The sequence below is a fragment of the Catharus ustulatus genome, chromosome 7 (genome assembly GCF_009819885.2).
Source record: "Catharus ustulatus isolate bCatUst1 chromosome 7, bCatUst1.pri.v2, whole genome shotgun sequence".
Classification (NCBI taxonomy): domain Eukaryota; kingdom Metazoa; phylum Chordata; class Aves; order Passeriformes; family Turdidae; genus Catharus; species Catharus ustulatus.
Window position 1 is genome coordinate 12,744,479 of NC_046227.1, and position 15,550 is coordinate 12,760,028.

At 38.0% G+C, this 15,550-nt stretch overlaps 1 protein-coding gene across 5 annotated transcripts in view; it reads left to right on the plus strand.

The window, feature by feature from the left end:
• INO80D (INO80 complex subunit D) overlaps positions 1–15,550 on the plus strand; it is a 45,548-nt gene that overhangs the window by 9,393 nt on the left and 20,605 nt on the right. For all 5 annotated transcript variants that reach the window (XM_033064581.2, XM_033064585.2, XM_033064583.2 and 2 more), the window contains exons 4-6: positions 84–330; positions 5,825–6,573; positions 9,656–9,764. In XM_033064581.2, coding sequence (XP_032920472.1) covers positions 113–330; positions 5,825–6,573; positions 9,656–9,764 — 1,076 coding nt within the window. In that variant the 5' untranslated portion in view covers positions 84–112. The remainder of the gene's footprint in view (positions 1–83; positions 331–5,824; positions 6,574–9,655; positions 9,765–15,550) is intronic.

Consider the following 15,550-nt stretch of genomic DNA (forward strand, 5'->3'; position numbering starts at 1 on the left):
GCCCAAAATGAAACATACAACCTAGAACTGAATGCAGTTTTTCTTCCCTTATGTGACTTGTCTCAATATTTTGGTTCTTTCAGCTGATGTTCACAAGGAATAGAGTCACGTGATGTATGAAGGCAAACACATACACTTCTCTGAGGTTGACAATAAGCCCTTGTGCTCATATAGCCCCAAACTGTGCAAGCAGAGGCGACTTAACGGCTACGCCTTCTGTATCAGACACGTTCTGGAGGACAAGACTGCCCCCTTCAAGCAATGTGAATATGTGGCCAAGTACAACAGCCAACGCTGCACCAACCCCATCCCCAAGTCTGAGGACCGTAGGTGAGTTGTGGTTTCCTCTCTGCAAAGTGGGAAGTGGCTGGGACGTTGTATTTAAGTTGCTGCCTGGTTTCAGGGTGAGGGAGGAACTGGCCTGAGTGAATTGTATTCCAGGATGTTCCTTTGTGGATTTTGTTGTAAGACCAGTAAACTTTATTTTATTTTTTGTGGGCGTCAAGTAGTCAGCAAGAAGGCAGGAACTTAATCCCAAGGAAGTTTAGGCGACGAGTTCACCACTTTTCTCAAATTCACCGTAAACTGTGGATCAAATCTGCTACATAATATCAGCTGTTCTAACTCATTTGCTTTGTCACTCACAGTACATGCTCTTAGAAAGGCCTGCTTGTTTAGCCAGCAGTGCCAAAAGCACACTTCCATCTGCTTTTTCAGGACAAGCAGTTGAAAATGCTTATCTTCTGGACACAGAGAGCAGTGACACATAGGGACAAATCCAGAGTTACAATGCAGTGTTGGTGATTTGGTACTGATCTGTAGTGTTGTTTTACTGGAATAAAATAAATATTACCTGCTAACAGATGAGTCAGCTGGGAAAGTGCCACATACTCCCTTTTTTTCTTTGCTTGCCTTATTTCTTTCCCCTTCCCTACCCAAATGAAGATGCCCAGACTGCCCAGGTATTAAATTCCTTGCAAAATATAGTCCTCGAAGTTATTGAGAACTGGGAATTAAAAGCAAATTTCCTGAATTTCAGCCCATACTGTAACCACAAGGGCATTCTTCCTTGCTTTTTAAGACTTCCTGAACACTGGTCTCATTGGTACTGCTTGGGCTGAAATAGCAGGATTTGTCTAATCTTGTCTGCTGTCTATGTATGACTTTATTTTTCAGAGCCGTCATTGCAGGTTTTGCCAGTAACACAGTGTTTAATTAATGTGTTAACTATCTGAGGCTTGTTCTCTTAGAAATGCTTTTTAAAACCTAAAATATGAACAAAATATGCCAAAAAACTCAAGCCACTATTCACTGACCTTTCACATTATTAGATGCCATTCACTAACCTTTTGCATTATTAGCAGTGTTCCCACTGTGCCCTACATATAACTTCCTTCTCAGCTCACAGCTCCCTCTCTTGTCTGAAACAACAGTTGGACTGTGCTCTAAATTAACTTACACTTCACCTGCCATTTCAGCTGAGGAGACTGATGAAGTGAGAAAAAAACATGAATGTTTGTCAAAAGCTGTAGGGCAAATGCTCAAATGGCACAAGATGAATAACTTGAAGCTGTAATTTGACAGTCAGTGAGTGTTTCTTTGCTACTGTACAATTGAGGCTCTTTGGAAATAAGCTCACAGAAATGATCATAGAAATTGTTAGCACAAATGGTATGCTGTAATTTCAGATGCAAGAGCTGACTGAGAAAGTTCCTGTTTACCAGAGGTCATACTGAAAAACAATAGAAGTAATAGTACTTAATGACACGTTTTTACGTCTCATGTTCCCATGGAATTTGTGATTTTTCTTTACACCTTGAATTGAGTTCACACTTTGTTCTTTTTGATTTTTCTCAAGTTAAAGTGAAGTGTGGTCATGACATCTGGTGTATGTTATATTAGAATAATTCAATTGCATGTCGAGTGTCACATTACAGTACTTGAAGAGGACAGCAGGTGTCTGAAAGAAAATAAACTTTTAATTTCAAATGAGAGGATGTGATATTTTGAAAGAATATTTTAAAAGACTGTTTCTCAGGGTGGAGTTTAATTTTAACAATAACATTTAATGAATGCTAGTGATAAGACTGTGGCTGTTAAACTTCTTTTTTTTGGCAGGCAAACCTGTATCTATTTCTTAGAAGACTTTTTTCACACTTCATTCAATATAAAGACGTTTGCAGTATCTGAGTTCTTCACTCATAGCTTTTCCTTTTCTGTGTGCAGAATTACTGTCAGATGGTCATTTTGTCACAGTTTTAGACACGTAACTGTACATGATCAGAAGCAGGCTATATGATGCTCTGACAGCTATCTTCTTTTATACTTTTAGAGATAGTTTAAAAAAAGTATTTCAAGAAGCTGCATGTGTTATTTGCTGAAAGCTTCATAGTGTGTCCACAGGTAATTAAGAAGAATTATCACTTGACCTCAGACAAATGAGATGCTACCAGCCACAAAGATAGTTAATATGATGCCATATTATTAGATTTCTTATTAACCATCAACAGTCTACAAATTAAATCTACTAATAGTGTGTGACTTCACTGCCTTATTTGATGTCTAATTTTTCTATTCACTATCTTGTTATTTTAAAGAATATATATATGTGGGATGATACACACATGGGTTTTATATCTGTTTTCTCTGAATACATCTCCTACTTCTTTCTTAACCAGATACACACAAAGATAATGAAATGCAACTTGATTTCTAAATATAGGTTTACTACAATTTGGTGGCTTAATCACTATTTTGTCTCTAATTCTCCTCACTTTAGAGAATCTTTAAATACTTTGTTAATGTACAAGCTCTTCCTCAGTTTATTTGGATCTTCTTTTAAATATGTGATGGAAATTGATACCAAACTGGGGTGTACTAAGAAGCAGAATGCATTTATAGATAGAAGACCTCACTCTCTGAATTCTTGCCTTCCCAGCAGATGTGTGAAACTGTCCAGCTGAAGTCTTCAGAGTGCATCACATTTTGTGTGCTTCATGTTATGATAATTTTAATGGATATCAACCCACCATATGTGTGGACTTCATGCGACCTTACCTGCAGAGAATAAGTGCCTTTGGCATTGGATAGGAAGAGGAAAAACCCTGTGTTAGATACTTACTGTGATAATGTCAGCTGAGCATAAAACTCACAGACAGGTTACAGAAGTGGCAAACTGAGCCTCTAAGACAGGCTCGTCAGAATTGACTTTTGTAGGGACAGCTTAACCCTAATGGGTTTCATGCTCAGAGCTTTGTGAGAAGCACTGTGCTACTTGCAGGTTCAGTTACTGTCTTCCCCGTAATCTGACTGCCATGGAGCTTGAACTACTAATGCAGACTGCAGCACTCTGTGGAGTCAGAGCCAGTCTAGGTGCATGTCTCCCTGGCTGTGCCTGGGCTAGCAAGAGCCTGACAAGGTCAAGGCTGAAGTGGTACTGATGAGAGCTATGCCTAGCCAAAACTACTTGTGTGCAGTCTTCTTTGTCCAGAGAAGACTGAACTGCTCTTCCTGGTTTCTTGCTGCTGTTACTCCAAGGTGTAACAGCCTTGGTTATACTGAAAGACAGGGAGTTGACAGAGCCTGAAGCACAGAGCCAAGTCAGTGTGTACTGGAATCCAAATGTTGTAGCCTGGCATCCGTGGGTTTGTGTCCAGAGGAGCCAGCTGGCTCTCAGTGAGAGAGTATGGTCAGCTGTAAGAGCCAAAGCTTTATTCTCTGCCATATAGAAATTATTCTGTTAGAGTTAAATGAACAAGACAAACCCTTAATAGCCTAAAACTCAGAGAATTTTAACAAGCTTATTACCTTTCCAGACTTATTTACCTTTTCTATTTCTTTTCTTACTGTTTTTGCAATGAAAACAGACTATGCAGTTCTACCTCCTCACATCAGCGCAAGCATAGGATGACAATTTAAGTTCTGAACAATATAAGGGAAGTATTTGTGTTGGGCAAAATACTTTTCTTATTGGCATAAAAGAGAATTCCCTTGTATTTGTTTAGTTTGTTTATTGGATTTTTTCTTCTGTCATACTAAAAGTGCTGTCGTAACTGTTCAAACAAAATATTTAAAAAGTGCTTAATTTTAAATATGGAAACAGTGCTTGTTGACTTTAAGGGAAGCTTTATTGAGCCCTCATTATATAATTTTATTTTTAGAAGTGCATCTCTCCGTATGAATTTACAGTATAACAGTGTGTTCTAATAAGGACTGCACAAGTTGTTGGCTTTCAGCTTGCCCTCATCTAGGCTTATTTATTACTTTCAACATAATGTAATGAAGAAATTATTTAGGCAACAATAAGTAGCAGTGCTTTTCAGCCTTTTCTGATTTGTGAAACCTTAGGAGTGTGGGTCTCTCAAGAAGCTACATATATGGAGACCATTAAAAAAGAGAAAGCATGTATGAATTTGCTTTCTCTTTTTTCCCTTTTAAGGACTCTTTAGAGCTGTTCACACATTGTTTCTTTAGAAATGGGTTGACAAGTTGAAGGTGACTAAACTGAAGTGCTAAATATTTCTGTGGAATTGTTTTTGGACTTTTGGGCTGCCATTTTTTGCTCCATGAAGACCAGAAATAATATAATTTTAACCTATATTTTCAGCAAAACTTACTGTTCTCAGATTCATACTGATCAGATTTTAAAGAATAACTTCATGCATATTTAATTATCTTGCCCATGACTACCTTGATGCAGACATCACTCTTTCCTTGTATCATTTGTCATCTGTAAGTTGTAGGTTATAGGTGGGATTCTGCAAGGGAAAATTTTGATTGTTGGTGGGTTCTACAGAGGCAGGAGTGCCTGCCTGTGGCATACAGGAAAAGGATCACATCATGGTTCCTAAATTTCTGTCACATGCTGGTTCCAATCATACAAAAGTTAATTGCTTACTTTTTAGTGTGTTATCTGTGGCATAAATTGTAATTATTTTTACTTTCATGACAGATTTTCAAAGACCTTTTTGCTTTCTTTTTTTTTTAATAGCATGACTTTGAAAGTTTTTCATGCTACAAGAACTTAAAGTCCATGCTTGTGAATTTTATGTATACATATATCTGGCATTGTGTAAATGCTTTCTAGCAGCAGAGAATTTGTTTTAAACTAGATTTTTATTTAAGAATTTTCAGCTAATCCTCTGGGTTCAAAATTCATCTTGTTAAACTACTGAAAACAGAATTTAAGTATTTATGCTACTTGTTCAGTTAGTGGAAATAGTGCTCTTTCATTGCAGGTAGATATCTACTGAGATTGTCCTTACAAGAAACTCCTCCCTACTATAGTGGAATTCTTATTAATAATAATAATAATAATAGTAATGTGTGCATTGATGAAAATGTAAGCTACTTCTACAGAAAGAACAGGCAAATGAAAGGAAGTAGTCTTTAGTGTAATTTTTCTTAGGAGCTTTTGAACTGCTCAGTTAATGGCTTATATTCTTGCTGCTTTATTTATCAGACTGTCCATTTGTTTTGTTCAATTTGAATTTTGACTGTTTACCCTGTTAGAGAGTTACGATTTTGAATGATTGTATGTGATTCTCCTATGAATAATGAATGAAGAATCTTGTATCTTAACATTAGAAATAGTCGCTTGCAATTTTTTTCCTGCTGGTTTGGGAGCACCACAGTTACATGTTGTATTAGAAGCAGTTGTGTACAATTCTTGTTGTACACCATTTATGATGTTTAAAATAAAACCTTTTGTGTTTCAGTTTGTATTTGCTTGACATGTGTGTGCAAGTTTCTCCTAAGTGTTGTCTCATCTTCAGATTTTACTTGCAAAGTTTAGTTAATAACTGACTGCTTTTACTTTTCAAAGGTACTGCAACAGCCACCTGCAGGTACTTGGCTTTATACCGAAAAAGGAGAGGAAGAAAAAGAATGATCCCATAGAGGAGGTAAAGGTCAGGCATCAGATGGATGCTATGGCCTTCAGTCTGACAGTGCCCACCCTGGCCTTGAAGATGCCCAATGGACTGGATGGGATGTCCCTCTCCCCTCCAGGGGCAAGGCTTCCTCTCCACTACCTGGAGGCAGAATTAGAAGACCCCTTTGCTTTCAATGAGGAGGATGATGACCTAAAGAAAGGGGCAACAGTGAAGAAAAAGTTGCAGAGCAAGTTGGCTCAAAACCGGCAGCGCCAGAGAGAGACAGAGATTTTAAAAGTTCGCCAAGAGCACTTTAGCCCCATTCCTGCACCTTTGCAGCAGCAGCCTCTGCAGCAGCAGCACTCCCATCTGCCACCTTCATCAGCTTCGTTAAAGCCGACAGGGCTACCGCAGGGCATAGTCTGCAAGTCACCTCAACCTCTGAACACCAGCCTACCAATGCAGGGAGTGGCACCCACCACACACACTATAGCACAAGCACGGCAGTTGTCTAACAAAAGACCTCTGCCTCTCCTGCCACCCGCCAGGGCTCCTGTCACGGACCCGCCAAGGACTGACCGGGTCCTCATGAAAGCCACAGCCTTCTCTCCGCACTCGTCCTGCATGAGCCGGCTCCAGAGACTGGTGAAACTGTGCACTCGAAAACAGCAGCTGGACACTGATCTGTTTCCTCACTTAGGTGAGTACATAATAGGTGCACTGCAGCTGTATTTTTAGACCTGAAACCAAAAGACTAAAGGGCAATGTCTTCCTAGCCCTGTCCTGCATTCCTGTGTGGTCCTTCCAAAATAAGCCTCAGCTAGGTAATCTCTTGGCATTTTCTTTAGCCCTGCTGTCTGTGAAGGAAGTGCCTGGACCCATCACAAATGGTTTATGGCATTTTGGTTGTTTATTCTTCTTAATGTTCTTTTAACCATTTGAGAAATCAAACTGAGGTGTAGAAGACATTGATTGGATTATAGAGACCTCATGTAGAGTGTTTGCAACTCAAGTAGTAAAGGTGACACTAGCGATACCTACATGAGCGGACAAAGTTAGACTGAAACATTAGGTGTGTGAAAAGGACACATGACATGGTGGATATAAGTAAAAGTTTGGCAATTTAGCCCATCAGTCTCTGCAAATTAGAAATTCCAGTTGACTTTTCTAATTGGAAAATTGGAAGACATGAGAATTTTTATTGACTGGGCCTTATTTATGTATAGAATATGGATGAGCAAAAGGAAAAGACCACTTAAGGAGAGCAGCGTTGTTAGAGAAGCTAGTTGGATAGGTGAAGTCTTGTCTGCATACTGTGCAGAAATAGTCTTCCCCTTACACATAATAATCAGTAGCTGCTTGTGAAAATATAAGCAAATCTAACCAAGTTGGTGCTATGATAGTAGTGCTCTGTAAGCTTTGAAAAGGCAGCTGACCTTGTGGCTGATTTATCTGTTTGTGAATACAGACCTAGGCACACTTATCCGTCCTTTTTATCTTCCTCACCCTCCCAAGTTACTTTTCTTCTCAGTTTTAGATTGTACATTTCTAACAAGTGAAATACTGTCAGGGAAAAGGAAATATGAATCTGTGTGATATAAGTAAGAATACCATTTAAGATGTTTAAAATAAAAAAAAAGGCTTCAGATAAATCTGGACATTCCCTATATGTCTTATTTAATTGCAAACATCTGTAATTTTTGCTATGTCAATTAACTTCTTCTTAATTTGCTGTTAACATCTGCCCTTTGGCACTCATGGGATAGCTTGACTATTTGTTCAGGAGATAATTAGCATCCCATAGCATGTCTCCAAAGGAAATGTTCTTCAGAAAGCAGCTTTGATGGTCCTATATATAGTGCAGGTCTTTAGAGGAATCGCAACTCCAGAGGCATTTCTGAGTGTCACAGACCCCAATAGCTTAGAAAGTGACCTGTGTTTTGAAAGACTGTAGAAAAATCCCTTTCTGTGCTTAATGTTCTACACTCTCAAGTGGTGAAAAGAGAATGTTTTCCAAAAGAAGAGGTATAGTAAAAATAAAGTAGTTAGACCTACACATGTACCGTTAGGCAGATGCATAACTATGTGGATGCATTTAGAACAGTTTATATTTGCCAAGTAAAGGAATTTACATATTAATTATGGGAGAGTGGAAAATTTATTTGTTATTTAGTCATTATAAGCCTTAATATTAAAGACTAGGTATGCCAGTTAGAGAATTTCAGGATTTCTTTTCTATGTTTGAGCAGCACTAGAGATGACTGCACAGAATCTTTCAAAAGATTAAGCCAGTTTCATGTGTACCAACATCAGAGCCATGTAGTTGGATATGAATGTAACTGCAGTCTTCAGTGTCAGTATAGCTGAATCTGGATTAGATTTTATTCCTTCCTTTCTGCAGTGCCCAGGAGAAGCAAAACAGCTCAATTCCTGATTTTGTTTTTAAACTTTGGGTAAACAGTTTGTTATGTGGTTGTCAATTGTGGACATCCTTATGGAATGATTAAGTTGTTTATTAAATTCCTTTGTGGAAGAGACAACTGGAAAAATAAACATTCAACTTGAAAGTATAATTCTGTCATTTTATCAAATGTCTTAAGGTATTTTAATTTAGTTTAAATGTATGTCTTAAAAAATAAAAGCAAAAAACAAATTTTTAGGATGCTGAAGTTTCTGAAAATGTGGGTTTCTGTTATGTGTAGTTCATGTTAAAGTGCTGGTTCTATGTGATGAAGTTACCTGATGATTGTATTCCAAGCATATGTGTGTGTCTCTAACTCTGAAAGTGCTTGACCAAATACTGATGCATTTCCCAGATTCAAAGCATCTAACTTCAGAATCAGCTCAGATATATTTGTTTAGTTTTAGCAAAAATGAAGTGCTCCTTAACTCTTACTAGTTTTTAATGAGCACACAAGAAGATTAAAAAGGGAAAAATGCTACCTTGTAAATGCAGCAATGGGATTTTGTCCCACCTGCTGCAAGAAAGTGGCAAGAATTTCACTGGATGTGGGAGACAGAGTAGGAAAAACTACAAAAGATTAAGTTCCAGATAAAATGTTCCATCTGAGAACTTACTGGCCCCTTTCTGGCTGTCCTGTTCAACAGCTCTGTGTAGGTTGGCTCACTGAGGCTGCTGGAGCACACTGTAAGTTGATCATACTGCATCATCATTAAGTGAAAACTTGCTGCTTGGTGAAAGGGCAGGAGTTTGTATCCCTCTCCCTTTAGTTCATTCTTCATGCTAATATGTGCATTTGGCAGGCAATTACAGAGACTGAGCAGAGGAACATCCTGGGTAGCTGTGTATCTATCTCTGTCCATGCTGCCATGTCTTACAGTGTTCATATTCTTCTGTGTTTTGGCACAGAAAAGGGGTCAGAATATAAAGAGAAATGAAATTGGCCTATTTAGATAATACAGTAGTCAGTTCTTCATGACAGGGGCTTCTCTCTTAACTTGTACTTGGTTATGAAAACCAGTATTTCTCTGTGGGTAAGATAGTTGATGATTTTTCTTCCACTCTTTATGGATAAGAAAGCCAGTTAGGATTTTAAAAGGAAAACTCAGTTGTGACAGAAATCAGTGCATGCTATTTGCACACTGTAATGGAACTGTTACTGTAGCTTTTCCTGTAGAATTGAAAAAACTGCATGATTTAATCAAATGCAATTATGCTTGCAAGTATGCTATACATTCATCTTTTGTGCCAAAGGCTGCTCAGAGGCTTATATAAGGTGGATGCTCTTTTCATCCAGTTTCCATGTTTTCAATTCCCTCAGGGCTGGATTGGTCTGAAGACAGTGGAGAAGAGTTGGAGGATTCTGAGCAAACCTCCCCTTACCAGGTTGCGTGGTCTATCCGAGAAAGCCTCGGCTATGAGAGACCTGAGTGAGTATGATTCAGTATTCATGCTGACCTTGATGGAACAAACCATGTAAATGTGAGCTTCACTTCAAGTGGAGTCAGTGGAACCTGAGCACTTGTTCAAGTGTTTTGCTGAAACAAAGGATTGTTTGAACTCATTTGTTTGTAAGAACTATGGAACAGCTTGTCACCTTCTGTCCCAGTTTCCAGCTAACTTAGAGACCTTTGTGCAGTCTGCTGTCAGAAGGATGCATCAGGAAGGGATTTAAGCTTGTTTGTCTGAATTTAATTGAGTTTAGTGGGATTTATTAATGAACTTGTGATGATTGGAGGTCCTGAATTGGAATCAAATGGGGTTGCTATTGGTTTCTTGTCTTTCCTACTAGTTGTGAATAACTTTGTCAGTAAACTTGCTACATTTTTCTCATAAATTCTTGCAATAATTATGCAGGTTATTGTTTTAATGTGCTTTTTAAAGTGCCATGGTATTTATTTTCATAATTAAGTGTTGAATAAACTTCTGTCAATACTTATGACCATTGGAAGGAAGTCATGGGACCAAAAGGATAAGCAGAGCAGGAATTAGCTGCTGGTGCAGAAAGGCTTATGATGTTTTCTATATAATGCTAAGCCACAAATCTAAACTTGCAGCAGGGTATGATAATATAGGTCTATTAATGTAAATTTGAAGGTGCACAATTAAAACAAAGCATTCCAGGTGTAGTATTGTATCAAAGCTGTTGTATGTTATTAACAAAGAAACTGGGGTCTCACTAGAATTTGATTATAGTTTCTGTAACATGACTCTGTGCAACTGGACTTTTTGATACTACGGCTTTCCCCTATTTTTTAACATTTAACTATCACACTTAGAATAGTGGTGTTAATGAAACCTTAGTTTATAGTTACATTCTGAAAATTCTGAAACTTACTAGAATTTCCTGCCATCTCTAAAGATTGTCCTCCAGGTGAACAACGAAGTTGTATTTCTGTCACTAGGACACACACACACCAGGATGCTAAATATTAAGAGCCTTCAGTGAATCAAAAATATTAAGTACAGTGAAGACTTCTTTTTTTTAAAATAAAGAGGTCTCTTTTTGTTATGAATGACTGTTGTTTTTTAGGGTATCAGCAGTTTTAGAGTGAGTTTTTACAAACATTGCTTCTAACTTAAAAGGCAACTTTTAAGTAAAATGTTTTGGAAAAATGTGAACAGACTTTCAGACTTCTAAATCATACATAATTTTTCACAGCAGATATATCTATTAAATAACTTCCTTTGCACTCTTCTCTCTGACATTTGATTTGATTCTTCCATAGATCCCTATCTTTTTGTCAACTTATAAATGTCATCTCTGTATGTTTTGCCTTCTGTTTGTCTTAACTTCCTTTGGATTCTTCCTACTCTTTTCACATATGGAGAGAAAATAATACCTTTTCCTGACAATTTCTGTTCCATTCTAGCATTCTGTGCACCTCAGTTAAATGCTGTCTTAACTATCCATGATGGATAAACTTTTGAATGCAACTGGTGGCTTTTGTACTTCCAGCACTCTGCTCAGTGTTAGTTCTTCAACAACCTTACTAATTATGATCATGGATAAGCATTCACTTTATGTCAGCCTTCTTAAGCTTCAGTTCCTATTCTGCAAACTTCTGGAGAGGTTTTTGTTACCTGAAAGATTTCACTTTGACATGTCTGCAGTGTGGTCTACCTGTTGCTGAATTAGTTCAGGCTGCTTCTGGGGAGATTTGATTTGTCAAAATGACTCTGTTCTGCTTATCTGGTGGGACTGGTGACTCCTAAAGGCAGCCAGTGACTTGTTACAATTCTGAATTCTGGAGACTTATTTTACCAGAAAACCAATGCAGATTGTTTCCCAAAATTTTCAGTTTTTGAAAATACTGAAACTTAGAGGATTTACTTGCTGGTTTTCATAGTAAAAATAAAGCCCTTTTTTCTCTGTCCATTTGTATCTGAGCTTGCGGTCCCCACCAGCTAACTGCATTCTGTCATTTTCCTTTTGACTATGTGGAAGACAGTGGGAGGAATGCTTCTCAGAATGGGCTATTGAAAGAAAGTGAGCAGTTAATTTCTGCTTTACTGGACAGCTGGTTCTCAGCATTTCTGCTTGTTCTGCTCTGTTGAACTTCTTGTGTGATACTCTAACTGCTCTTAAACTCTCAAAAACTCACCAGATTTGTTTAAAATTAATGTCTTAACAGTGTCCTGGTTTTGACTGGGATAGTGCTCATTTTCTTCTGAGCAGCTGGCATAGTGCTGTGGTTTGGGTTTGATATGAGTACAAGGTTGATAATGCTCTGATGGTTTGGCTCTTGCTAAGTAGTGCTAGCCCTAAGTCAAGGCCACTTCATTGCCTGTGCTTTGCCACAGAGAGCATGCACCAGAAACCATCAGGGAGCACAGCTGGAACAGCTGACCCCAGCTGGCCAAGGGGATACTCCCCAGCCTAGAACATCACAGCCGGGACATAAACTGGGGGAGCCAATCGCTGCTTGAGGTGGGCTTGAATACCAGTCAGTGGGTGGTGGGCAACTCTATAGGGCATCATTTGTTTTTCTTAGGATTTGTTTTTCTTTTTTTTTTTTATTATTACAATAAGTAATAGTAATAGATTTGACTTTGTTTCCATTAATAAGCTATTCTTCGGTCAGTCCATGAGGTGTTTTTTTTCTGATCCCACTGGTGGAGCAGGGAGAAGGAGCATGTAGCACTGTGGTACTTAGTTGCTGGATGGGGTTAAACCATGACAACAATAATACGTTTTTTCGGTTCACTTGCCTTCTGGCCTTTTAATCCGTAAAATTCATATTGTTGCAATCATCTGTGGAAACACAGGCCAAATGTTTGCTTTTATTATTCTGTGCTTTAATTTTGAAAAATTGTGTTCTGATGCTCCCAGGATTTTGGGACGCAGTGCTTCGAGGCAGGCATGAATGTTTGAGTTCAAATAATGCAGGAGTTGGCAGTGGGCATAGTGCAGGCTGGGTGCTGGCAGAGAAGGTTGCTGGGGTGGGAGGAATCCTTTGTGGGAGCAGCAGTTTGGAGAGAAAGCAGGGGCTGTTCCCTGCTGTAGATTACTGAAGCTTCCCCCTAGATTATTTGATTACTGAGTCTGGTATCTTTGAAAGTGCTGGAAAACAAATGACTTTATAACAAAATATTTTTTCACTTCCCACACTGAGGTATAGATAAAACAAACGTTTCAAGTATCAAGTTTGAAAAAGGAGTGTAAGTCCCTCCTCATATCAACTCACTCAAAGGATTAAATATCAACACTGTCAAAAGTTGGATTTAATAACTCCCAATAACTAGGGTAACTAAAAGAGAGAAGAAAGAAGAGAAGGTTCTTCAAAATGCTCTGTAAGGAGGGATTTGAAGTATAGTTGCTGGGGTGTCTCAGAATAGAGAGCATGTTCTCCTCATTCCCTGGTGGTGTCTGGCTGCTTGTGCTACCCTTTTGCTCTTCCTTTCTGCTGCTTTGTGCTGTATTTGTTTTCTTCCTGAACACTCAGCAATAATCCCCCTGATGTTTCCACATGACAGTCTGAAAGGAAAGGGCTGGGAGAAAGCATTTTGGATTATCAAATGGCTCATGTGCACTTTCAGAAATCTTTGTAAAAATGGAATGCCACATGTTAAGTTGAACATCAGAAGTTCTATCTGCAGCTTAGGAGAATAAACTAAATAGAGTTTGGCAAACTTGTTTATGAAAGAGCAACAATAAAAGTATCTTTCATTTTCATGCCTACTGAAGAAAAAAGGTTTTGTTTTGATATTTTTAGGTTTCTTTGAACATATAAATGTTTTGGCTAATCTTACTGGCCTGGGAACAAAGTTCTGAACAGGCTTTTAGAAACTGGCTTTTAGAAATTTTGGCTCAAAATAAGCCCTTGTCCACTGCAGGCATGATTTCTTTCTATACCTTTGATATATGTCTTCATCTATTTTTAAAAAAAGATCTCATAAAGGGAAGATTAAAAATATTTTAGCATATGATGACATTTTTTCTGGATCTTTCAATGTGAGAGAAGTAAAAAGTCTCAAATACAGAGAAATGTACATTAAAAACCACTCTTTCCACACAAAAGAAACTTCTTTCCCCTAAGGAATACTCTTGTTATTCTTAAAGTAAATTTTTAACTATATTTAAAATTAAATCAGTAACTGTGTTTAAAAGTCTTGGCCCAGAGCAGTGATGAGATATCTACGATATTAAATGCACCAATAAATATATGCTGTTTTCCTCTTTTAGTAATATGTTGGAAAAGGAAAATCTATATTAAATAGCCCACAGTCAATTTTTTCTAAACAGATAGTTTTCCCCAGTAAGTTTTCTTTCCTAAGAGATCTTAAAAGTGTATTTTCTTTTAATTTTCAATGTAAAAATATTCTAAACGTTACATATATTAATAGTTTTCACAGGTTATATTTACTGGTAAGCATGTAATTGCACAGGTTAATTACTTTGAATTTATGCTTCTAGAAAATAAACTGTAATCTGTTTTAGCAGACAAAACAATAGTATGGTTGAGTTTACATAAAACTTCACAAACACAAATACATTTGTGTCAAAGGCAGTGCTTGCTGCTGCGGAGTTTTCATTAAAACCTTAGTGGAGATGGCTGCATTCTCTTCCATTTGGCCTGTGTGTAAATAGAGTCAGAGTTTCCAGAAAAGAAAGTAGGTCTTCACCATATTGCCTTTCAGGGACAGATCTGTCTGTGTTTCTGGATCTTACTTTATTTAGTAAATATCATGGCTGGTGTTTCACATCCCTTGCATCTGTGGTGGCCTCCTTTGCTGTGTGCAGGTTTGGGTGTCAGCTCGTTCAGTCCCATGGGCTCTGAACATTGCCAGCTTTTGGTTTACTTCATTTGTTTAGATTTCTCATCTCCCCCCTGCCCTTTCTTTGTGCTACAGATAGGGAAGTTGGCAAAAAGCTTCTCTGTTTTATAAGAAAAAAAGTTAGAGGGAAAACTGAACAGAGACTACTTAGATTCAGTATATGTATTTTGTTGTTCTATGAGCAAAAAACTCATTCAGCAAACTAGTGCTTGTTGTGGAGAACTTCTAGGTAGGTTCATGGGCCTTGTTTTAACAAGTTCTAGTGATGATTTTCTGTTTCATGACTTTTACTTCATCTAATTGAATGTGTTGATATGGTTTGATGGTCTTGTTGATATGTGCCTGGACATTCAGAGAGCAAAGATAAATGGAGAAGGGCTTTCTTAAGCCAACAAAGAGTTGGATTAGTCCTTCATCCAGTCATTGCTTAGCCCTGGTCTGATCTTTACCTCAGTAACTTTGAGTTAAATGTGAATTTCTTGTCTGTAATTGTACTGTAACTCAACTGCAACTCTGCAGCAAGGGGAAATCAGTATCAGCTGTTAGCTGTGTGTGCTTTGGTTTAAAAGGGAATACACTGCCTGGCAGAGTAAATGGAATTGGAAGAAGTCAGCAATTTAGGTGCTTGTTAGAATTTGACCATCTTCTCCAGCATGATCGTTCCTCAGTAAATTTCCACACAATTCCTCACCCTTGTCTTCTCCATTAATTGCACTTTGATTTAAGCATTGGTCTCATTTGCTGAGACATTTACAGTAAACAAAGGTTAACGGTATAGATTTCTTTTTGAACAGCAGACTCTAGACATTTAAATGTGTCAGACTTGATAAATTGATGTAATCTCTAATAATGACATAATAAGAAGGGCAGATACCTTTAGAATTTAAAAAGGATCCTGCTCTTGCTATTTCTCAAGTAACACTGCCTGATTCAACAT